Source organism: Phyllostomus discolor, chromosome 4, assembly GCF_004126475.2.
Source record: "Phyllostomus discolor isolate MPI-MPIP mPhyDis1 chromosome 4, mPhyDis1.pri.v3, whole genome shotgun sequence".
Taxonomy (NCBI): domain Eukaryota; kingdom Metazoa; phylum Chordata; class Mammalia; order Chiroptera; family Phyllostomidae; genus Phyllostomus; species Phyllostomus discolor.
In genome coordinates, this window is record NC_040906.2 from 109,793,679 (window position 1) to 109,818,917 (window position 25,239).

Here is a 25,239-nt window from a genome sequence, read left to right on the forward strand (position 1 = left end):
GAGAGGGAACATGAGGTAGACAGGAAGGAAGAAGAATGGGGCACCTCGGATCTGGACTGAGCACTGAGAGCGGGGTGGCGGGTGCCTGGGGGCCGGGGGGTGCCCAGGAGAACACACCCATTTCTGTGTTCTCTGGTTTGAGGATGAGGTTCAGTTTCCCTAGGGGAAGGAAATATTCAAGATTTCCTCACAAGGAGCACTGAGACCATCCACAGCACCTCCTAAGTGCGCCTTGGGCCCTACCACCCGGCAATCACTGACATCTCGTAGCCAGTCTCTCTGAACAGACAGATGGTCAGTGAGTCCACAGTTCTCTAAGGAACCAGGCATAAACCAACAGTGGCGGGTACAAAGAGAGGGAGACGGGGAAGGGTCTTCTTCCCATCTGTGCTGGTGGGATTCGTGTTTCTCAGAGGGTAGAAGGAAAACAGAACTTGACGTGCATTCCTCTTACATCAGACGGTGGTTCCGGAGAAAGCGCAGCAACGCGTGAGCTCCTCCGAAGAGAACCAGGGCAAAACGAGCCAGTGCATCTCTGCCTTCCCATCGAAGATCCTGTTCAAAAAGAGAGAGACAGGGTTGTTGTTTTTTTAAAGGCAGTAGATTAATCCAAAGTAGAAATTCAGGAATAATTCAATTGGTGCCCCCAAACAATCTTCTCGGGCTGCTTTATGAACTGTCTCAGCCGAAGGGGAGTACCTCCGTCTGTTTAGTCACTTCCATACCCTCTGCACTGCCTTGGGAAGTTTCTCTCTGGATGTGTTTTCCCATCTCAACTGTCAGCAAATGGGGACCCTCTTTTCAGGGCTAATGACCACTTTCTCCGGCCTCCCTGAGGCACTTTCTTAGCCTTGTCAAAGAAGCAAGGAAGTTAGCTTTGGCGTTGGAAGAACTGAGGAGACTTAGGTGGGTGGAGAGGGGAGTCAACAGGAGCAAAGTTGGAGGTGAGAAAGCACAGCAAGTTTGTGGAGCCGTAAGTAAACCCCACTATTTATACGGCAGCATCTGGAGAAGGAGCCTGAGGGTCCTTTGCAAAGGCCTCTCCCAGTCCCTGCCCCTCCCCCACAGTCTATTCTCAACACAGCAGCCTCAGGAGACTGTTGAAATGCGGCTCCCTCTGCTCACTGCTCTCCAGTGGCTTGGCCTCACTCAGAAGTCCTCATGGTGACCTAAAGGCGCTACCTGATCTACCGCCAACCCACCCGTCCACCTACATCTTTTGCTACCTTCTCCCCTACTCAGCTTCAGCCACGCTGGCCTCCTGGCTGTTCCTCAAACCTGCCCGTCTCCACTGCTTTCCCCAGAAATCCCCGACTCCCTCTCACGCTGTGTCAGGGTTTGCTCAGAAGCCACCTCCTCAGCACAGGCATCCCTTAAACTCCTCTACTCAAAATTGCAAATCCTCAACCTCCCTCATGCCTTTCCTTGCTTTATTTTTCTCCAGAATATTTATGATTGTCTGATAAATTAGATACTTATTTACTCATTTGTCACTTGTCTCCCTTTTAGAATATAAACTTCATGAGATCAGGAGTTTTGTCCCTTCTGGTCACTGCCATGTCCAGTGCCGGCCAGAGCCTGACACACGCCAGGTACTCAGTAAACACTAGCCGAATGAGTGAATGAATGATGAATCATTAGCAACAGGTTAAGGAATTCAGATTCTGTCTTGTCAGTAACTGGGAATCACTAAAAATTTGTTTCCTTTTATAATTGATATCAGTTAGGAAAACCGAATGAATTTCCTTCCAGCAAGGCAGGCAAGAAAATAAGCATGGAGTCAGATGCTCATAAACTCCAGTTTATATCCAGATGCACGTTTAAACTCCAGTTTTGTCACTTAGTTGCTGAGTGACCTGGGATAGGTTACTGAATCTCTCTGAACCTCAATGCTTGTCCTGCAATACCTGTACCACTAATTGATAGGGTTACTGGGAGAATTAAGTTAAAGGGAAAGTTCTGTTTTCCTTCTACCCTCTGAGACTGTTTTCAAAGAGTACCTGGAAGAAATTATTTAATAAACATTAGTTTCTCTCCCCTCTTTCTAACAAACTAAGAAGTTCCCTATGTGTTGCTGTATTAGTTGGTCCCAAAGAAAACAGATGGCACACTCAAATTAGGGAAATTCAGGGACAGCCCAATAAAGGGACTATCGACAAAGTGGGGAGGGGACCACAGCAGGTGGTACAGTACCAGGGAGGGTGACCACAGAACTGTTGCCACTCCTAGCCCTGTAGGGACAGGAAGGGGGCAGCTTCTGGAACCCAAAGGGAAAGAGTCCTTCCTGCAGAGGAAACGTTCAAAGACACACTTAAGATCCTCAATGTGATGGGAAGACATACTTTATATCTAGGAAAATGACATGCCCTGGACTTTTTTAAAAAAAGATGAGATCCTTGAATCAAAACCCTATATAACTAAATAGCAAAACAGATATTGTTTTGAGAATCAGGCCTATTTGAAAAAAAACAGAATCCTTGCCTAAGTGAAGAGAACAAGAAAGCAGATGTGTGGCAGCTCAAGGGCAACTGGTTCAGCCGACAAAAACACGACCTGGTGAGCCTCTTGCGAGGGTGGTTCAAGAACAAAACTGAAAGTTTGCTTCAATGTATCAAAAGCAGGGAGGGATCTGAAGAATCAATATGACCACTTGCTTAAACAGAGTTCAAAAGGTGAGTAAATGATGAGTCTACAGAAGAGAAATGCGCCATGCCGGATCTGAAATTCTGTTAAAGCTGCTTGACTTAAGCCTTGAAGCAGCAGAGTGAAGCTTTCAGCATTTTAGAGCCAGACTTAGGAGAAACTTGTAAAATTATTTTTTTAAATATGATGTGGTCTATTTAAAAATGTTCTAAAGGGCAATTTTGTGGAACTGGACAAGATGCCTTTAAAAGTCTAGGTCAAAGCCAGCTTTATAAAATGCTGCGAGAAGTGGTAGGGCGGGCATAAGGACAGACGTGGAGATTGGTGCAACAGGACCGAGAGTCCAGAAGCAAACCCTCACACCTACAGTCCACTGATCTTTGACGTGAGTGCCAGGGAAAGAACAGTCTTCTCAACAAACGGTGCTGGGACAACTGGAAACACACATGCAAAGACCGAAGATGGACTTTTAACTCATGTCACATACAAAAATTAACTCCAAATAGACCTAACTTCCAGAGCTGAGACAACAAATCTCTTAGAAGGAAACATAGGTATAAACCTTCATGACTTTGGGTCAGGCAATGACTTCTTGCACATGACACCAAAAGCACTAGAAACAGAAGAAGAAATTGTACTTCATCAAATTAAAAACTTTTGTGCTTCAAAGAATACCATCTAGAAAGTGAAAAGATAACCTAGAGAATGGAAGACAATATTTGCAAATAATGTTTCTCATAAGGAACTTACATCTAGCATATATAAAAAACTCTTACAACTCAATAGTAGAAGACTTTTAAATGGGCAAAAGATCTGAATAAACATTCTCCAAAGACACACACAAGTGACCAAGAAACACGTGAGAAGATGCGCATTAGCCACCTGAGAAATGCACATCAACACCGCAAGGAGATGCCCCTTCAAACTCCCTGGGCTGGCTCTGATCGAAAAGACAGTGAATAGCAAGTGCTGACAAGAATGTGGAGAGACTGGAACCTCGCACACGGCTGCCGGGGAGGGAAGGCAGGTCAGCCACTTTGGAAACCAGTCTGGGTGTTTCTCCAAAAGTCAAGCACGGGGTTCTCATGCAACACAGTAAATTCCACACCCAGGAATGTACCCAAAAGAACTGCAGATATATTCTAGACAAAAACATGTATGCAAATGTTCATGGCAAAGTGGAAACAACCCAAACGGTCCATCAACTGGTGAATAAATGTGAAATATGCGTACGATGGGACATTATTGAGCAATAAAAAGAAATGAAGTGCTGACATGTGCTACAACATAGATGAACTTTGAAAAACATTATGTTGCTCTGACTGGTGTGGCTCAGTTGGCTGGGCGTCGTTCCACAAAGTGAAAGGCCGCGGGTTCAATTCCCCGTCAGGGCGCATGCCTGGGTTTCAGGTTCTGTCCCCAGTTGGGGCATGTGTGAAAGGCCATCAATCGATGTTTTTCTCCTTCTCTTTCTCCCTCCCTTCCTCTCTGTCTAAAAATAACTTTAAATAGAAAAATAAAAGTAAAATAGCACGCTAAGTGAAAAAAGCCATTTGCAAAAGGCCACATGTTGTGTGATTCCACTTACATGGAATGTCCAGAACAGGCAAGTCCACAGAGACAGAAAGTAGATTGGCGAGGCCGGAGGGAAAAGCGGGGAAATGAGCAGTGACTGTGACTGGGCTTGGGGTTTCTTTCTGGGGTGATAAAAATGTTATAACATTGATTGTGATGATGGTTATTATACAACTCTGTGAATACACTAAAATCATTAATTGTACACTTTAAATGGGTAAATTGTATGGTATGTAAATTTTATTTCTCGATGAAGTTATTTTTTTAAAGAAAGAAAAGCTGATACCATTCAGTGTTGATTTATTTGGCTGCAGAGTTCAATTTAAGGCTTAGAAGTAAATTACAACTCTAGGAGACAAAGGAAAGGGGGCAAAATGGCTAAGGAGGTTACACGGAGCAGCGACCTTTTGAGCAGGTTGAGTCAAATGGAAAACAGTGGTTGTGCTTTGTCCTACTCTGGCCTCTCCTTTTCAGAGAAAAACATTAGCCAGACCCATAAATATTCAGAATCAGCTGATCAAGTAACGGGAAAGTTGAACCACAGAATTTCCTGGGATGGAAAGTGAAAACTTTCCTACAGAATTGTAGCCTAGAAGGGAGACGATAAATATGAGTATGCTATAAGAAATGATACATAGTAAACAGATTTCAACTCCAAATGTTGAAAGGGCAAAGACAAAAAACATTACATTTTTTTGGTTTAGCTGACATTTATTGATCCTCTTCTGTAAGTCAGGCTCTGTTCTGAGTGATTTACATAGATCCTCTCATTGAATTTTCCTGACAGCCATGTAAGGAAGGCACTGTTATTATCTCCATGTTACCGATGAGAGCCAGGGTTAAGTAACTTGCTCAAGTTCGCACAGTAAATAGTGGGGAATCAGACTTTGGATCCAGTACTGGGGCCCTAAAAGCAGCACATTTAACCCCTCCCACCATAGCTGAAGGTTCAGCGAGCAACAAGTCCTTGTGGAAGTACATCTTCTACGTAGGTGAAGCTTCTGGTGTAGATTCAGACGTGGTTGTCCATTGAGGCCAGAGGGTAAGGCTTTCAGGTGAGGTCTCTGAAAGGGGTCCTGCACAGAAAATTTCCAGGGGTAGGAAGGCACACCCACCTCCCTCTGGGCCTCGGGCTCTCGGGGTGCCCCCAGGAGAAAGAGAGTCAAAAAGTAGACAGTATTGGAGCTGTGCATGTGTTTTGGAACCAGCAGACACGGGTTCGGGTCCTAATTCCGAAACCTACCAACTGTGTAATTTAGGAGAAGTTACTTGACTTCTCCAAACCATCAATTTCCTCATTTGAAATGTGAGAATGGTAATAGTCCCAGCTTCATTGATGGTTGTAAGAATTACATAAAACAATGCAAGTGAAACCCTTAGCATGGCCCTTAGCAAACAGCAAGCCCTCAGTAAGCACTAGCTATTATTACATAGCTTTAGTTGATCCTCCAAATAGAGTTGGGCTGGGAGCAAGATCATTATTGACCCTGTGAGCCCAGAGAGAGAGCAACACTTCGTAATCCAAATTCTTATCTCGAGCTTCAGTGTCTCCTCTAACTCCAGTCTGGTCCTTACAACTCAGCTTCACATCATCTCAATCTGGTACTTAATAGGAACTTCAGACTTGCATTTCCCAGATGGAACTCTGTATTTCCCCCCAACTCTGTTCTTTAGTGCTCTCCATCCCAGTAAATGGCGCTACCATCCATTCAATGCTCAGTCCAAAACCACTGAGGAAACGTATGCTTTTTCTTTCACTCAGCACATCCAATTCATTAGCCAGTCCTGCAGGCTCTACTTTTAAAATTCATCCTGAACCTGATCATCTTACCACCTCCACTGCTACGCGCTGGTCTCAGCCTTTGGGATGGCCTCCTGTGTCCCCAGCCCTGCTCACAGCCTACTCTCTGCACCATGCCAATCTCCATCTATGTGTAAATCAGCCCCTGACACTCTCCTGCTCCAGACGTTTTCTTATATTTAGCATAAAACCCGAATGCCTACCACCGCCTCTAAGACCAAGGCCAACTCCCAGACCTTACCTCCCCCCACGGCAGCCATTCCGGTCTCCTTGCTGTCCCTTAAGCCTGTCCCTGTAGCAAGGGTCTTGTGTTTGCTGTTCCCTCCACCTAGGACACTTGCCCTCACGTACATCATGCCTGGCTCCCTCACTTCCAGCGTCCACTCAAACGCCACCTCCCCAAGAGAAATCACCTTCTCTGATTGGCCCTCTAAAATCATCTCCATCACTCAGTAGCTTCTAATCCTGCTTGAGTCCCGTCTGACCACACTGTTTCTCGGTTCATCTGCTGTGCTGTCTGTCTCCCTCCTTGACTTTGACATTTGTGAGGGTAGCCTCATCGTCTGTCCTGCTCTCTGCTCCAGCACCAATGGCTGGAACCGAGCCTGCCACAGGGCAGGTGTCCAATAAGTATTGTTCCAACGAAATTGGTCTGTGAAAAGTTTTATTTGATTGCATATTTATTTCATCTTTTCCTCCTTCTTGCTTTCAGTAGTATTGTTGTTGGGACCTGCCATTCATGTTTTGTCTCAGGGAATGTTTTACTTGAGGGAAAGGCTGCATACTGTCCACATTTGGGCCAGAACATGAAAGAAGACGTGGCACTCCCTGAAGCCAGCATGGTGGATGCAGCGGTGATGAGCAAGAAGTCATCCAGGGAGAGGTGAATGTAAGGGCAAGAAATTGGGCCCTGAGGGGCAGCCACCCCTCTGTCACCGAGCCCCACGTGATCATTCTCTCTGCTGCCAACTACAGCTTGCTCTGAGGAAAGCCAAGTTGGCTATGGATTTCATCACCCCTAACATTTCAAGTGGTAACCATTATTCTTTCCTGTTTTCCCTTATTATCTTATCATAATCAGGAGAAGCTCAGAGATCAGCGGGAGTGGGCTTAGGTCATACCTCTGGTTGGTCAGAAGATCACTACAATCTAAGGCACAGCTTGTCCTCCTTGACTGAGCATTCGATTCACCCGGGGAGCTTGTAAAATGCCTGATGCCCAGGCCACACCTCACGCCAATTAAATCAGAGTCTCTCAAAGCAGGGCCCAGGCATCTGTAATTCTTAAAAATCCACAGGTAATTCTCATAGGCATCCCAGCTTAAGGGTGTGGAGTGAAGTCTCTCACACTTTAATGCACACACAAAACCTGTGGGGTGTGTGTAAAAAGGTACAAGATTGTAACTCCAGTGTCATGGACAGGGATTCTGCACACCTGACTGGCTGCTGAGTGATGCTGAGACTCCTAGCCCATGGGCCACAGTTTGAGTGGCAAGTATGAGGTCAAATAGTGACCTTGAGTCAGGTTCACAATTTTCAGAGCTAATGTTTGGTAATCTGGACATTACTGATCCAAGTGTTCTGCTAATTTCTGGGCATCCCAGCCACTTAGCAGCCATTGTTTCGCCCACTCTTTCCCCTGCTTGCCAGGCCCTTGCTGGACACACGGAGGTCTCACCTCTGGAACTATCCTGTGGTTGATGCTGTCTCCAATGTTTTTCAGCTGCACAGCCAACTTGTGGATTATTTCCTCCTGGTGACGGTTCTGGCTGATGCTGTTTTCCTTGGGCTCAGAGGGAGAGTTGTGATCTGCATTAAAAAAGTTCAAGAGAGATACTCCATTAACCATCTGTGAAGTTACCCACCGCTAGTTACTGAAATCTTGTCTTAGACAATGAGAGGATGAAAACCCATCATCATAATGGCTATCTAAAAAAAAAAAAAAGCCAGCCCTGGCTGGCGTAGCTCAGTGGATTGAGCGCGGGCTGCAAACCAGAGTGTTGCAGGGTTGATTCCCAGTCAGGGCACATGCCTGGGTTGCAGGCCATGACCCCCCAGCAACCGCACATTGATGTTTCTTTCTCTCTCTCTCTCTCTCTCTCTCTCTCTCTCTCTCTCCCTCCCTTCCCTCTCTAAAGAATAAATTAAAAATCTTTTTTTAAAAAAAAAAAAGCCTTGCTTTGGAATAGGTCAGTTCTGTTCAATGGAAATATAGTTCAAGCTACATACTAATTTTTAATATTCTAGCAGTACGATCAGATCAAATTAATTAGTAATATATTTAACTTAAGCCAACATATCCAAAGTATTATCATTATAACATGTAATCAACAGAAAATTATAAATTATATGTTTTGCACTCTTTTTATTATACCTAAGTCTTCAAAATCTAATGTTAAGTCAGTCTTATGGTCCATCTCAATTCAGAAGCTAACTTTTCATTGGAAAACATTGACCTGTATTTAGATTTCACAAAGTTTACATTTTAAAAAGTAGATTCATATTCAAGTTTTTCCAAATGTGCTTGAAAGTTTTCCAACAACTAAACTAAGTATCTGTTTTTAAAGTTAATTAAAATTCAATAAAACTTGAAGTTTAGCTCTTTAATTGCACGGGCTGCATGTCAAGTGCTCAGAAACCAGCTGTGACCGCCGGTCACTGTGTGGGATGGGTCTGGATCTCCACAGCTTTTTAAAGCCAATTTTTCCATTTTTTTAACCTACTATCCTTGAACGAGTTTTTCCAAATGCTATTTGCTTCCAGCAACCAATGAGTGTTTTTAAGCAACACTATGAGTAAACTGCTGTTCTGGGTGCTTTGGGGAACTTATAAAACGTAAAAAGACACAGTTCCTGTCCTTAAGTTGCTCACAGCACACTGGGCAGGGATGAAACAATGATGCCCAGGTGCTTTAGGAATTCAGAGGAGGAAATAAATTTGGGCTAAAGTAGACACACATAGGGCTTCATAAGTACAGCAAGTTTTGCTTTGAACCTATTTGGTTCCAATAAAATTTGAGGACTTTGATTTTTCAGGTTTTGTGCCAAGAAAACAAGCCCTGTCTTTGAAGAGGCTGCTGGAGAGAGACAAAATACAATCTGACGTGTTACAGAAGGACAGGGCCTGCGCGGAGGCCAGGGAAGACACCCCGGTGGAGACGACAGTGCAAGCCCATCCGGAAGGATGAAGGATAAGTAAGAGTCAGCCAGGAGAGGAAGACTGAGATGGGGGCCAGAGCTGGCTTGGAGCGGGTGGCAAACAGAACTCTCCAGGCAGAAGGATCACGTGAGCAAAGGCATGGGGGTGGCAGAGAGGTTGTGTGCACAGGCTCTAAGCGGTGCTGAAAAGCAGGCAGTAATGGGAAAACCAACAGAGCAGGCAAGAGCAAAGTCATGAAGGCACAGCAAGAGGCCTGGACTTCACCCAGCAGAACAGGAGACCCAATGAAGGGTTTTAAGAAGGAAGTGGTGTGGTCAGATTTGCTTTCTGGCTATTTCCTTCAGGGATCAGAGTAGAGAATGGTAAGACAGGCAGGAAAATGTTTAGAAGCTACCGTGAAGTCCTGAGGAGGGATGATAAGGAGCTGCCTGTCGATAACTAACATGCTTACCACACGCCAGGCCATACATGCATTATTTTACTGACTACTCCCTCACAATGACCCCCATGAAGTCATTTTACCTCCATATTACAGATGAGAGAGCTGTGGTTTAGAGAGTACTTTTCAGTCTTGGCTCCACCTTAGAGTCCTTGGCAGGACTGCGGGTGGGGTGCTTTTAAAACTCCCCATGCACAAGCCTCACCCCATTCCAAAGAAATCATTTTCCTGGGAGTTGGACCAAGCATCAGTGCTTTATTTTTTAAAGCTCCCCAGGTGGTTCCCATTTGCAGCAAGTTTAAAGACAGTGGTTTATAAAATGGCTGAGTGGCTTGCCTAGGGATTGAAAGTCAATGAGTGTGAGAGGCAGGCTTAAACCCAGGTCTGAACTAAAGCTGTCCTAACAGGGGTGGAGTGGTGAGAACAGATTCTATAAATATTTAGGAGCAGAATGTATTGGAATTTGGTAATAGATTAGATGAGAAAGCTGAGGGAAAGGGAAACTCCTACTTTTCCAGCCCCGCAGACTGGACGGGCGAAGGCACCATCAGCCCATGCAGAGAACAGGGGTCGGGGAAGGACAGGCGTGGCAGGCAGTGGAGATGGGTAGAAAGAGAAAAAAAAAATTTGAGTTCACTCATAAATTTAAGGTACCTATAGAACATCTTAGCAGGCACCTGGGTAATACTTGGAGCTTGAGATGTCAGAATCTAAAGATCGAAAAGTCATTATTCATTTGTTCACTCAATAAAAATGCAGGAAAGTGGATGAGATATTTCAGTTTGTACAGCTGAAGACAGAACCTCTGGATAAAGGTGACTGTAAACAAGGTAGGCAAGGAACAAACACCCACAAAAATGACTGAGAATAGAAAGATAAAAGTGGAATCAGGAAAAATGCTGTTTCCTAACCATCTTTCAAATCTCGTTGAAAATTTTCTTCTAAAATGTGTAACCCTAGTGGACATTGTTACTTGGTTAACTACGGTATACAGGATATAACTCTGTGAGCGTGTGCTGCTACTGCTGATCCAGAATCCTGCAACATACCTGAGGATCCCTGTATGGAAGATGCCAGCGATTGTCTGACTTGCCCACACCCCTTTCCACGAGAACCAGACCTGTTGCCTAAGCAATCCGGTTCTTTCCTACATGGCCCCGCCCCACCCCCAGGCCACAGTTGAGTGGATCAGAGGTGGACACCTGACCCAAGAACCAATAACCGCTTGGCTGGCTGGGTACTCAGAACCTACAGTCAAGACTGGACAGAGTCCCTTTCTCTCTGTTCAATGTCAGCTTCCTCTCAGTTCAGTGAAGACTCAGGAAACTGAGAGAAGAGTTAACAGTGGGGGTAGGAATGCCACAGAATTATGTTGGGCTCAAAATAAGTCAAAGTCATTTGCAAGTGAAAATTATGAAGGGGAAGGAAACAGTTAAGGGAGAGGCAGGGGAAGCTGGCTTATAGAGGAGAACGGAGCAGACGCTCAGAAACCAAGACTCGAGGGGAAAAAAAAAAGGAGGGAGCGTGGTTAGCCCTCACAGCAGCCTCGGAACCTGAACCCTCCAAGTTCAGTTCTTTTTCATAAGCATCCTCACCAGAAACTACAGTTTTCTGGAGTTAACTAGAATAGGTTTCTCTTCCCTGCAACCAAGCAAATAATCATAAATGCTACATTAGCTATCTGTGTCCAGAACTGTCCATGTCAATAAAATTGTGTAGGAGATTGTGTTGGCTATAAGTCAACTTCAGGAGAGGCTCTGAAAGTGAAATTTAAAAATTTAGTTCCTGCCCCAGCTGGTGCGGCTCAGTGGATTGGGCATTGTCCCACAAACTGAAAGGTTGCCAGTTCAATTCCCAGTCAGGGCACATGCCTGGCTTATGGACCAGGTCCGCAACTGAAATATGAGAGGCAACCAATTGATGTTGCTCTCATACATCAATGTTTCTCTTCCTCTCTCTCCTTTCTTTCCCCTCTCTCTAAAAAAATAAAAAATAAAACAAAAAATAAATAAATAAAGTCTTTTTTAAAAAAAATTAAGTTCCTGATACAAGTGTTTTGTATTTTTGGTTCTGGTCATTAATCCACTCCTAGTAAAAGTTGAATGCAAAATGGATTGAGCTCTCCTGTGCTCAACCTATACATGGAACTCTTTGCTGACTAAAGGGGGCTGGTGTATCTGTCCCACAGACATTCATACAATCAAATACCATATTTTGCCATGTACAATGTGCACCCATATTCTTGTGCATCATACATGTAATTATTATACCCACAGTATGTAATCACTATTTCATACTGTGTATAATGCACATCCTTATTTTTCTCTCAAAATTTTGGGCAAAAAGGTGAGCATTCTGCACAGCAAAATATGGTAGCTATGCCACCATATTATAAGATAACAGGAAATAAATCATTAAATCAAAGATCTAAAGTGATAATATATTGAAGTGAGAAGTCTTGTGGTAAAATCATTAAAATGAGTGAAATAAAAAACAAAACCCTATTACTTTCCAAGTACTGAATTTTTAATATACAAAGGGAAAAGTATCTCATTTTATGCTGGAAAGTTGTCTGAATGTGTATATATCCATGCAGAGTTCTGAAACTCAAACCATAGTCTAAATGACCCAGTGGGGACCTTGGTCATCCTTCTATAATCTTGACTGTACTCTCTAAAAATAAAGGTCTAGGGGCTTCTGGTTCAAGACTGAACACAAGCATTGGCCTCTCAGTTTCTCCTAATCCCTCCCAAACCCTACCAAATAGTAAAGTATAAAAAAGAATAAAACCACAACAATGCAGAGAACGGAAAGCAAGATCAACAGCAGATGAGCGATCTGTACGTGTTTGTGAAAAGCACAACGGAGATGAGACAAGATATGAGCAGAGGAGCCAGGCAGAGCGCCCACCACTGAGGCTGGACGCCTGTAGACCCACTGAGACCCCAGGCTGGGAGAGGAGATGCCACTGACTGGACGTCTGATGCAGAATCAACTGCACCGCTGGGTGCCGCTGACATCGCCGCCCAGTACACTCAGCACAGACATCAGGCAATGAATGAATCAATCATTAAAACCCAGACCACTGTTCTCTAATGGAAGACAGCAAATCTTATGGAGGAAGCTAAAGCTTCTTTACGAAAGCTGGTGCCTCAGATTATATGTCTCTTTGTTCTGGTATTTGAGGAATCTGGGCCCCGCCCCCCCAAAGCTCGCTCCCTAACTCACCTTCCCAAGACCTCCCCTCCCCCAACTCAGAGCGCTCCCGCCACCAGGCGCTCCATTTGAGTCCCTGCTCACCAGTAAGCCCTGGAGAGGCGGTTAGGCACAGTGGTGAAATTCCGAAGCCACATCACTTCAGTTCAAATGTAAAATCCACTACAAATAAAACTATGTAACCTGGGGCAAGTTATTCAATCTCTCTATGCCTCAGTTGTCAACTGTAAAATGTAAATAGTGATGTATTATTTCACGAATTCTAAGATTTTTTTAATGCCTTCCAAATCAGAATGTGATTTATAATCTGTGGTATATAGTTCGATAACATCAACATCAACATCATTTACCTTTTTAGTAGTAAACAAAATAATGGTATGTCTTACAGTTGATGAATATTAAACTTAATGAAATACCATAGTAACTGCCTCACGCAGGGGTTGTTGAGATGATTGAGTTAATATATTTAACCTGCACAGGACAGTGCCCGGAACATGGATGAACAGTTTATAAATGTTGGCCACTGCGCCACCGGAAAAACAGTCAGTCCTACTCACACAATAGCAGCCAAACACCTCACCAGCTACCCTGCCCATATTTCTTTAAAATTACAAAGTATCACCAGGCAATTGATAAGAACCACAGAATAACAAATACCAGATAAACAAATAAAACAGTAATCCTAAAGAAAACAGACAGAATTCAGAGAACAGAAGAGAATGTGTACAAATTCTAATGTATATATTTAGAGAGATTTAAGGAAATATCACATCCATGAGACAAAAGAGGATGCTCTGTGAAAAAGAGTAATCCTTAAGAAAGAGTAATTCTTTCGATTTAAAATATATAATTTCCAAAAATAAAAATGATGTTCTGGAAAACTGAAGTCAAAGAAATCACTCAGAGAAAACATCAGAGGTTGAAAAACAGGAGAGAAAGGACAAAGATGTAGAGTGCCAATATGGAAAGAACAGTGTCTGATGAATGGGCAACCCAGAAAGAGAGAAATAGAGGAAATTATCAGAACAAACTGTCTAAGACAGCTTCCCAGAGCTAAAATACACCAGACTTCAGATTAGAGAGTCCTGCAAAAGGAAGGAAGGAAGGGAGGAAAGGAGAAAAAAGAAAAGAAAGGAAAGAAAAAGCCCCCGCCAAATGCTCAGGACAACAAATGGGGAAATAAAAACTTCACTTGTAGAACATATTGAAATTTCAAAACACTAAGCATAAGGAGATGCTAAAAATCTCCAAAGAGAAACACGGATTAGTGGGCAGCTAACTCCCATCAACAATGGGTACAAGAAGACAGCAAAACAATTAATACCCTCTAAGAATCATTTTCAGATTAGAATTCTATGCCTAGCTAAACTCTCGATAACATGTGAGATACGAATAAAGTTACTTGCAGATATGCAAGGAAAAATTTTTCTTCCACACACAATTTCTTAGGAAGTCTCTTGAGGAAGCATTCCAGTAAAAAAGAGTTTACTGCTGGTATGACTAAACCAAGACAAAAGACAGAAGACTTAGCAAAAGGTGGACCCAAATCACGTGAAGGGAAGTCCCAGAATGGGGATGGTGCAGTAGGCCCACAGAGTAACTGAACTGGAGCAAGACAACAGCTGTAGATGGGAAGCCCCCAGGCGATAGGGAGATTTGATGGAAGACACGGTATGGTTGAAAATTTGGGGAAACTACAAAGCCTGTGGGGGAGGGGAGAAAAGGCAATGAGAAAGTCCAGAAAACAGTAAAAGGTCATATAGAAAGTATATGGTCCATATGTGAAGCAAATTAAAATGTGGCTTAAGTTTAAACAGAAGGGATTGTCTCATGGTTTTTTTTCTAAAATGATATTCCTCTGTGTTAAATTTTGCAGTAATTTTTTTAAAGATTTTATTTATTTTTGGAGAGAGGGGAAGAGAGGGAGAAAGAGAGAGAAACATCAATGTGTGGTTGCCTCTCACACGCACCCCCAGCTGGGGACCTGGCCTGCAACCAGGCTGTGTCCTAACTGGGAATCTAACCAGCCACCCTTTGGTTCACAGGCCAGCACTCAATCCACTGAGCCACACCAGCAAAGGCTAAACTTTTCAGTACTTCGACTATATGACTAGGAATAATTTTAAGCTATTGCAACTTAAATTCTTGTATCATTACTGGGAGGGGATTATTCTCAGGGAAAGTCATTACAGTACATATAGTCTTTTAAAAAAATGATTAGAGACAGAGACAGGCACACAAACAGAAACATCAATTTGTTGTTCCACTTATTTATGCATTCATTGGTTGATTCTTGTACGTGCCCTGACTGGGGACTCAACGTACAACTTCGGTATATCGGGACAACACTCTAACAAACTGAGCTACCTGGCCAGGGCTATACAGTCTTTATTTCTGGTAGCCACCACCTCTAAATCCCAGAGCATATCAGGGAGTTTGCACAATCTTTTATTTTTGGAATACTGATACAACAGGTAGACAAAAATGAGGATGAGGGTACTACATGTCTTCGCCTCTCCACATCCTGGACCACCATCTTCTTGCAGGTTGGAAAACACATACCTTCATTTTTCAGAGAGAAGGGAAGGGAAGGGAAGGGAAGGGAAGGAAGGGAAGGGAAGGAAAGGGAAGGGGAAGGGGAAGGGAAGGGGAAGGGAGGGGAAGGGGAAGGGGAAGGGAAGGGAAAGCAAAGAAAAGGAAGGGAAAGGAAGGGAAGGGAAGGGAAGGGAAGGGAAGGAAGGGAAGGGAAGGGGAAGGGAAGGGAAGGGGAAGGGAAGGGAAAGCAAAGAAAAGGAAGGGAAAGGAAGGGAAGGGAAGGGAAGGGGAAGGGAAGGGAAGGGGAAGGGAAGGGAAGGGGAAGGGAAGGGAAAGCAAAGAAAAGGAAGGGAAAGGAAGGGAAGGGAAGGGAAGGGAAGGGAAGGGAAGGGAAGGGGAAGGGAAGGGGAAGGGGAAGGGAAGGGAAGGGAAGGGGAGGAAAGGGAAAAGAAAAAAAAGGAAGGGAAAGGAAAGGAAGGGAAGGGAAGAAGGGAAGGGAAGGGAAAGGAAGGGAAGGGAAGGGAAGGGAAGGGGAGGGAAGGGGAAGGGAAGGGAAAGCAAAGAAAAGGAAGGGAAAGGAAGGGAAGGGAAGGGAAGGGAAGGGGAGGCAAGGGGAGGAAGGAAAAGCGAAGAAAAGGAAGGGAAAGGAAAGGAAGGGAAGGGAAGAAGGGAAGGGAGGGGAAGGGAAGGGAAGGGAAGGGAAGGGGAAGGGAAGGGAAGGGGAAGGGAAGGGAAAGCAAAGAAAAGGAAAGGAAAGGAAAGGAAAGGAAGGGAAGGGAAGGGAAGGGGAAGGAGAAGAGGAAGGGAAGGGGAGGGAAGGGAAGGGAAGGGAAGGGAAAGGAAGGGGAGGAAGGGAAAGGAAGGGGAGGAAGGGAAAGCGAAGAAAAGAAAGGGAAAGGAAAGGAAAGGAAAGGAAAGGAAAGGAAAGGAAGGAAAGGAAAGGAAAGGAAAGGAAAGGGAGAAAAAAGAAAAAACCTCAAGGCTTCTTCTCAAAGTCATGTAACCTCTTCTTTTAGTTGAGGAAAGTGGCTTCCTTTAGGAGGACTTCAGGGCATTAACTAGTGCTTTAAATTCAATCAATTTGATTATTTAATCTTTTAAATACAAAATCAACAGTAGTTGCCTCATCTCAAAGTTGCCTCTCTCATAACCATACATTTTGCAATTGAATGTTCAATCCCTAACAATACCTAATCAGGATAACAATTTCAAAGTAATTTGCTTAAACTTGGCAGAACTACTAATCAGTCTCAGGAAGGCTCCAAATCTTTTAGCAGGGACAAATTGGCCTTTTAAAAAAGATTGCTGGTATCACCAAGGATCAGTGATATCAACAAAAAAGAATGCAGTACAGATAAAAGAAAGTTTGCAGGACAATGAAGTGTGAATTTGAGCTGCCAGATTAGATTTGAAATTGGTAAGTATAAGCTCCTCTTCCAAGAGGTACCCTGATGGAGGAATGAGAGAGAAAGGCAGTAAGGAGAAAGAGGAGGTGTGTTGAAGGAATTTTCTAAATTGAGAGTCTTGAGCAGGTGCGTAGGTTGAGGAGAGAAATTAGGAGTAATGGAAAGTAGACAACAGTATAGGTCAAATTGTTGGGGCAAAGTCTCAAAGGTTTAGGAGGAACAAGAAAGAAAACATGTGGAAGGATGAACTTTCACAGGCGGGCCATCTCCCCCTTCCCTTGAGATGGAATAGAAGGAGGTAAGTTGTGATGCTAACAACGAAATCTGGAGCAAAGGGAAAGAAGATTCAGGTGTTTGCCTGTGATGACATCAACTTGTACATGGGGCAGAAAACGAGACCATCTGCTGAGACAGAGACGGATGATGAAGTGACTAAAATTAGTCACTAACAAAAATGGGGGAAAAAGAAAGCTGATCAGAGTTTCAGAGTTGCATAATAGGAGCTGACGACAACCATCAACCCCTTCAAAAAAAAAAAAAAAAAGAGCCCTGACTGGTGTGACTCAATGGATTGAGTGCTGGCCTGTGAACCAAAAGGTCACTGGTAGAATCAATTCCCAGTCAGGGCACATGCAAGAATCAACCAATGAAAGTATAAATAGGTAGAATAATAAATCCATGTTTCTCTTTCTCACTCTTCCTCTCTCTCTCTCTAAAAATTAATTAATTAAAAAAAAAAGAAAAGAATGTAGCCTTGGCCAGTGTGGTTCAGTTGGTTGGGCATTGTCCTGCATACTGAAGGGTTGTAGGTTTGATTCCCAGTCAGGTCACATGCCTGGGTTGTGGGTTCTGTCCCTGATTGGCAACCAATAGATGTTTCTCTATCTCTCTCTCCCTTCCTTTCTCTCTAAAATCAATAAATATGTCCTTGGGTGAGGATACATAAATAAATAAATAAAATTTTAAAAGATTTTATTCATTCATTTTCAGAGACAGAGAGAGGAAGAGAAGGAGAAAGAGAGGGAAAGAAGCATCAATGTGTGGTTGCTTCTCACACACCCCCTACTGAGGACCTGGCCCACAGCCCAGGCATGTGCCCTGACTGGGAATCGAACCAGTGAGCCTTTACTCCACAGCCCACACTCAGTCCACTGAGCTACACCAGCCAGGGCTTAAATAAGTAATTTTTAAGTGTACATATTAACAACTTTGGCCACAAAAAAATAAGAAGACATACAAGTCAAAGAGTAGGCTGTGGAAGGCTGAGTGAGAAGAAAACAGGGAAGTTAGTATCTTCATCTTACAAGATGCTGAGTCACCTGATATTGCTGAAAATATATAAAATTAAAAGTAGGCATTTGAATTATTTGTTTTAAATAAAACAGAAGTATCAAAATAATCATTGAACTATCAAACATGAAAAGAGAAGGTGTACTATGGACAAAACCTCATATGTCATGTCAAGGAATCAATGGATAGCATAAATAAATGAAGAGATAGAGGAAAATAAAACAGTTGTTCCCAACTCTGTCTGTACATGACCAGCAGTTTAGAGACCTAAAAAAATGAAAAAGAATTTTCTTGATTTGGAAATAAGACAACAAATAGGTGTGTGTGTGTGTGTGTGTGTGTGTGTGTGTGTGTGTTTAAGATCCTTAGGGTGCTTCTAGCGTGCAGCCATCGTTGAGAATCACTGATCCGGGAAACTGGAAAACATTGCCAATTAAAGAGTTGCCCTTCTGGGAATGGGGCAGCAGAATGGGGTAGAGGTGAAAGGGAGAGGCTGAATACTAACTTCGTGTTTATTCATTCATTCATTCAACACATATTTGTTGTAGGCCTTCTGTGTGTCAGGCACTGCTTTAGTCCTTTTCACCATAAGCTCTCCAGTACTAGATGTCTTTCCATAAACATGTAAGTTGCTTTGATAAAAACCTTTTTTAAAGATTTTATTTACTTATTTTTAGAGAGGGGAGGGTAGGAAAAAAGAAACTAAGAGAAACATCAATGTGTGGCTACCTCTTACATATCCCCCACTGGGGACCTCGCCTGCAACCCAGGCATTCTCCCTAGATGGGGAATCGAACCGGCAACCCTCTAGTTTGCCAGCCAGCACTCAATCCACTGTGCCACACCAGCCAGGGCCAATTAAAATTTTTTAATACAACAAAAAAGCATCAGCATTCCCTGAATCCACACTTTTAAATATATTGTAGCCTGAGTGGAAAGGGCAGCCACTTATGCAGGGTGATGCACTTGGGAAAACAACCTTTCACAATGGGGCAGCCAGGCTGTAAGCTGACTGGGAGGAGACAATGGGAAGAGTGCCTAAGGGCAAACCATTCCCCAGCACCCATCTCCTGCCACACCAGGCCACTGAGCCAGGGCTACCAGCTGGGTCTCAAAGTTAAGAGCTCTGAGGACAATAATGGTCCCAGAGCTCCCTACAACACAGGACCCTACAATACAGTAAAGAGTAGGAGGGAGAGGATAGAATGGGGGCAGGAAGGGACAGGTCTCGATGCATTAATTCACCTCAGCCAAGGGTAAGCTCCTAAATAGTAAGTGAAATATATGACTCTTTGATCAAAATTGCAGTCTTGCCTCAAGCCATTTTGAGATAGCATTAATGGTTAGTCATACTTCAGCAAGGATTATTTGACAACAACCTAAGAAAAAGTGAGGGCACCAGTGAGGGCTGAGAGCTCACTCAGGAGAGAAGGTGCCAGAGAGAAGAAAAGGGAACCAAGTGGGGAGACCCTCCAAACAAATGTCACTTACTTCAGAAAGAGTTTAGGGCCACCCCTGCCTGTGCCAATCAACTGCATAATGAGCAGCTATTTAACTGATTAACTCGTCGCCACCTGGGAAATACAAAGTCTAGTACATCATCTGCATCAGGAAGATGGATACAAGAGGCGCAGAGAAGGAAAGAACTGGACTGAGTGTGCTGAAAACAAGAGGTGTGTTTTGCATTCTGGAACTCAACATAATAACTATTTATTATGCCTGACCAACTAAACGATGAAACACTTGAGGTCATGTATCTATTTCATAACTCTGGGCCCTCGCTCAGTGCCCTGCACATAGAAGGTGCTCAACAGATATTGTCCATTGTGATTGTAAAGATGCAGTTGCAGGAGAGGGTGGAGAGAATGAAACAGAAAAGAGAGTTAGGGTTAGGTGAAAACATTGGCTACTCTCTAAGTTTAAGGACAGCTCTACCTTTTAGTTTGTTTTGAAGACAGCGCTCCTTTCATTTAAAGTTGTAAAGTAGCAACAATAAGGCACATTCGCATATTTCGAACTCTTGGTATAGAATCTTATCAAAAGCCTGGAGATACTTTCACAATTGGTGGTGAGAATATAAATTGGTACAACATCTCTAGAGGGCAACCTATCTATTTACCAAATTGTACAAATCAAGGTTATTTGTTGTAGCATTGGTTTCAATATTATGTGATGGGAAACAACCCAAATGTACATCAATAGGAAACTATTTAAATAAATGATGGTGTATCCACACAATGAAATATTACGCCACTGTAAGTAAGAATAAGGAAGCTGTTTCCTGGAGGAGGGCAGGGAAAATCAGTAAGCCTTAAAAGAAAAAAAAAAGAGGAAAAAGAAGCATCCAGGCACTCTCAAAGGAAGAAAGCAACTAAATCACTAGATTCTCTTCTGACCTCTACAATACTATATTACATTTGTGCTTGTTATACACAGACACACCTATAAATATATGGAAATATATAGATTTTTGGAATTTCTTCCCTTTCCTATCAATAATTATTACATTTTTAGAAGTGGGCAAGGTCTTTTTGTTTTTACTCATTTTTGTTTTCCCAAGAGTTTCTAATTTCCCTTAAATGACAAATTAAGATAGTTTCTCTGGACTTTCCAAGATTCTACCCACCCCCCTCAACTTTTCTAAGAAAAATTGGCTTTAGTTCCCTATACAAAAATTCTGTTTTCTTTTTCCCCAGAGTTGTTCTTACGTGTAGACTTCCCCAAAGTAATAGATGAATTTTGGCATTAGCAAACCACTTCCCAGCCAACAATGGCTAGTGATTCCATTTTCAGCCTCTGGCAGGTCCCACTCTGAGGAAAGATAACGGGCCTTCTCCGTAATCAGTTTCCCAAGAGTTTTATGGGCAGTATTTGAACTTTTTTTAAAAATTAAGATTTTACTTATTTATTTTTAGAGAGAGGGGAAGGGGGGGAGAGAGGCAAACATCAATGCGCAGTTGCCAATTGGGCACCCCCTACTGGGGACCTGGCCGGCAACCCAGGTATGTGCCCTGACATATGCCCTGACTGGGAATCGAACCTGCGACCCTTTGGTTCTGAGACGCGCACTTAATCCACTAAACCACACCCCTCCAGCTGCTCCGCAGCCCCTCCTCCGGTTGTGCAGCCCTGTGTAGGTTCCCTTCGGGAGTCGGCTCCCCGACCGCTGGGTAGAAGAGGTCACATGGACCTGCTGTGGCCAATGGGGAGCGAGCACGTCCGGAGGCCGGCTCCCGCGCCCGCAGTGGGGCGCGGCTCTGCTTCCAGACACCCTTGGGAGTGGGAGGCTGGGAAACTCGGTATCGGGAATACACTGCAGGGCGCCTCCATTTACCCTAGCTTCAGCGTTCTACACGCCGGAATAACAACTCCGGGTCATTCTCACACCGCCTCTTTCAGTCTGCACAGCCCACATTTCTTCAGCGAGATCATAAAATGTAAGGGAGGATCGCGCTGCTGCCTTCTGGGCCAGAGAGTATGCAAAGAAAATAGGAGGCTGGTGTGGGCTCCCGCCTCTCAACTGGGGGAGCCGCCGTTGTCTGCACACTAGTGGCCCACCAGGCTCAAATACCCGTCAAATAAGATTTTGCATACGGAGTAAAACGAGAGTTCTAGGCACGAAAACAAACGTATAGATTAGGTTGTAGGCTGTTAACTGTATAAACCCACAGGTAGTGGCATTACTGCTTCACCGTTTCTCCTGAGGTGAAATTGGAAAAGCATTTTGGGTAAACGTGGCAACCGCCCACAGAGCACCTCTGAAGGACATCGGCTTCTCAGAGGATCAAGCGGTAGAGGGAGTGTGAAAACATACTGGAAAAGGTTTGCAGTAATATAAGTTCTAGAATAGTAATAGTTGAACAACTTTGTAAATATACTAAAAACTGCATTGTGCGTTTTGAAAGGTTGAATTTTATCGTGTATGGATTACATCTCAATTAAAAATATATATGTTATTCACAGGTGACAGAATCTCAGGCTCTGAGAATTTTTGACACCTACACAGATGAAAATTCAGTATTTAAGTCCATCGAGTTCTTTCTGGAAAATGGATGCCATATTTGGTACGGTGACCAGACACAATGCTTGAAATTTCCATTTTCTCTGTGGCATGTGATTCTTTTAAAGTTGGAGAATAGTTTAAGATTAGTTTTAATAATAACCTTTTATATGTCTAGCGTATTTTAATCTAAAAGTCTAAAAACCCATAATGCTCTTCAAAACATAAGACTAATTTTCCAACAGTCTGGGATATTTAGAAATCATACATTTTTGCAAAACAAAATTTCAAGTTTATCTTTCCTTCAGTTGTTTCCTGTACTGGCAAAATCAAGAATGAATCTAAAATGAATTTTTCCTACCTTAAGAATGCAGGCATTGTCAGGTCAAGTTTAAAGACAAATTTTTCTTAAAAGATAAATTTGACCTATTTAAGTTGCTTTGAGGTCATCTTAATTAGTTGTCTTGTCAATGATTCAGAGCTAACAAGAAACTAAGAAATGTAATACCATGAAGCAAAAAACAAAGTCAGTTTTAAATTTTTAGCATATGGAACTTTGATGAGTAGATTTACCACTAACTTCTTACAGTTAATGTTTAAGTAATCTATGTAATGCCCAAGTTTGTGTCCTCAATACCAAGAAAAACACAAGCTAAGTAGAACATTTCTCTTAGTTCAATACAAATATCTTACCTGGGTTCCTTGACATGGCTGCAACTGGCTGGTTGCCGGCAAGTCTGGTCATGTACGCCTTCGGAAAACTATATTTCACCCACAGTGATTTGCAACAATTTGTTACTTTGGAAGAGGGATTCAGGAGTTCTTTAGGTTCACAAACAATAGTATTACTTTCTTTCTTCTTCATGTTTTTTCCCTGTTGAAAAAATATATTTTCAGAAGATTTCACTCATTTCTCAGTATTATTGGGTGTGTTAGGCAAATATCGATGTTCTAACAATGTAAGCAACCTTTCTTCCATATCTAAAAGGGTTATGGATTCAGGTGGAAGATGGAACAGGGTGATCTCTAAGGCCTTGTTCAACCTAGGTAAACATCTCTCTATGTTGTTTAGATCTTCAACTAAGAATTGAACTAAGACTTTCATTGTCTATCAAGTGTACTTAATTCTCTTGACTGAAAGGTTTATCGAGAGTTTGATTTTTTTAAAGATTTAATTTATTTATTTTTAGAGAGGGAAGGGAGAGAGAGAGACAGAGACAGACAGACAGACATCAATGTGTGGTCACTGGGGGCCATGGCCTGCAACCCAGGCATGTACCCTGACTGGGAATCAAACCTGCGACACTTTGGTTTGCAGCCCGCACTCAATCCACTGAGCTATGCCAGCCAGGGCGAGAGTTTGATTTTCTATTTTACATTCTAAATCTAAGCAGTTACTGGAAAGAAAAGGAGTGAATAAGAGAAGTGAGACCATAAAGAACAAATAAAGAAGGTAACAGGGAAGGCCTTCGGGAGCCTTAGATCAGTGCTGTGCAATAAAAATATATGAATCATGCCCTGGCCAGGTTGCTCAGTGGGTTGGAACATCATTCCGGACACTAAAAGTTTCTGGGTTCAATTCTCCAGCAGGGTATATACATCTAGGTATTGGGTTCTAGCCCTGGTCTGGGCATGTATGGGAGGCAACAAATCAATGTTTCTCACACTGATGTGTTTCTCTTCCTCTCTCTCAAATCAATAAAAACATATCCTTGGGTGAGGATTTACACACACACACACACACACACACAGAAATAAATATCTCTTGCTGCTTAGCTCAGTTGTTAAGAGTGGGTTCAATCCTCTGGTCATGGCACATATAAGAATCAACCAATAATGCATTAGGACTTGGCTGGTATAGCAAAGTGGATTGAGCACAGGCCTGCAAACCAAAGGGTTGCTGGTTCAATTCCCAGTCAAGGCACATGCCTGGGTTGCAGGCTAGGTCCCCAGATGGGGGCATGTGAGGGGCAACCACACATTGATGTTTGTCTCCCTCTCTTTCTCCTTCCTTTCCTCTCTCTCTAAAAATTAATAAATAAAATGTTTTAAAAAACACACAGAAAGAAAACAATTTTTTTAAGTCAACCAATAATGTATCAGTATGTGGAACAACAAGTCAAAGTTTCTCCCCCTTCCTCCTTCTCTCTAAAATCAATAAGTAAAAAATAAAAATATATGAATCATGTGTAATTTTAAGTTTTCTAGTACACTTAAAACAAAAAAGGTAAAATTAATTTTAATAATATAGTTTATTTAACTAAATATATCCCAAAATAAATCCAAAAGTTATCATCTCAACAGGTAATTGATATAAACATTATTAATGAAATACCTTACATTCTCATTAAAGTTAGTCTTCAAAATCTGGTATGTATTTTACACTTACATCTCAGTTTGGACTAGCTGCATTTTGGATGCTCAGGAGCTACATGTTGCTAGTGACTACTGCATCAGATGGTACATACAATAAAGCTACATTTCATTTTTAACTACTTCAGCTTTACAGGAAGAAACAAGAATTGAAAAGAAATTTGAGAGAAAGGCAATAAGCAGCTGTCTCAGTCATACAAGCCAAGGCAAGGGAAATCATCAGGTAGAATTCTGACTCATCATTTTTCAAATGTATCCTGTTTTCCAGGGAACATGCTACTTCAATATCTTGATTATTGTAATTTGGGCCAGATTAAGGGAGAGGGAGCCATGGGATGATGGGTTGTGAGTTCCTTGGCCTCTCTGGTGCTTGGATACCCTGACATTTTAACTACACTCATCAGGCAACTTTCTGACCTTAAATTAATTTCTCAAGTAAACTTTCCATTGGGAAAAGGACATGCTGTCCAGCTAATGCATCAGAGCCAGGTCAGCCCTGAATAAAACTATTAAGTTACTAACTGGGCAAAGTTCATAGTCAAGATGCAGTTGCCAGCTGAGGTTCTTATCTGAAAGAGCCAGCTGACAGCTTTACCTATCAGCCCATTGTGACATGGCATTGCTAGGTAACTGAGAATGTAAAATATCAAACCATGGTCTTTTAAAATAAATTATTAAGAATGTTGGACTTGGTTATCCCCAAATAGGTTATTATAATTTCCCCCAAACAATTCTGCAGGATGTTAAGAGATATTTATTGAAAAAACAATCAATGCTAATTATAATCTATTTTTCACCTACAA

General features: G+C 42.7%; 1 protein-coding gene across 1 annotated transcript; it reads right to left on the reverse strand.

Annotated features, from left to right (window-relative positions):
* Positions 1-32: 32 nt before the first annotated feature.
* On the reverse strand, positions 33-23,009 carry PXT1 (peroxisomal testis enriched protein 1). Its single transcript, XM_028510184.2, has 3 exons — positions 22,757-23,009; positions 7,697-7,827; positions 33-555 (listed from the first exon to the last, which is right to left on the reverse strand). Exons 1-3 carry the CDS (start codon positions 22,926-22,928, stop codon positions 451-453), a joined length of 408 nt encoding a protein of 135 aa, XP_028365985.2. The 5' UTR covers positions 22,929-23,009; the 3' UTR covers positions 33-450.
* Positions 23,010-25,239: the final 2,230 nt, after the last annotated feature.

Excerpts from the sequence above, each read along its gene's own strand:
- PXT1 (XM_028510184.2), bottom strand. The coding sequence starts at position 22,928 with ATGAAGAAGAAAGAAAGTAATACTATTGTTTGTGAACCTAAAGAACTC. Across the intron at positions 7,828-22,756 it reads AGCCATGTCAAGGAACCCAG|ATCACAACTCTCCCTCTGAG; the intron begins GTAAGATATTTG and ends TTTTTAATGCAG. Across the intron at positions 556-7,696 it reads ACCACAGGATAGTTCCAGAG|GATCTTCGATGGGAAGGCAG; the intron begins GTGAGACCTCCG and ends CTTTTTGAACAG.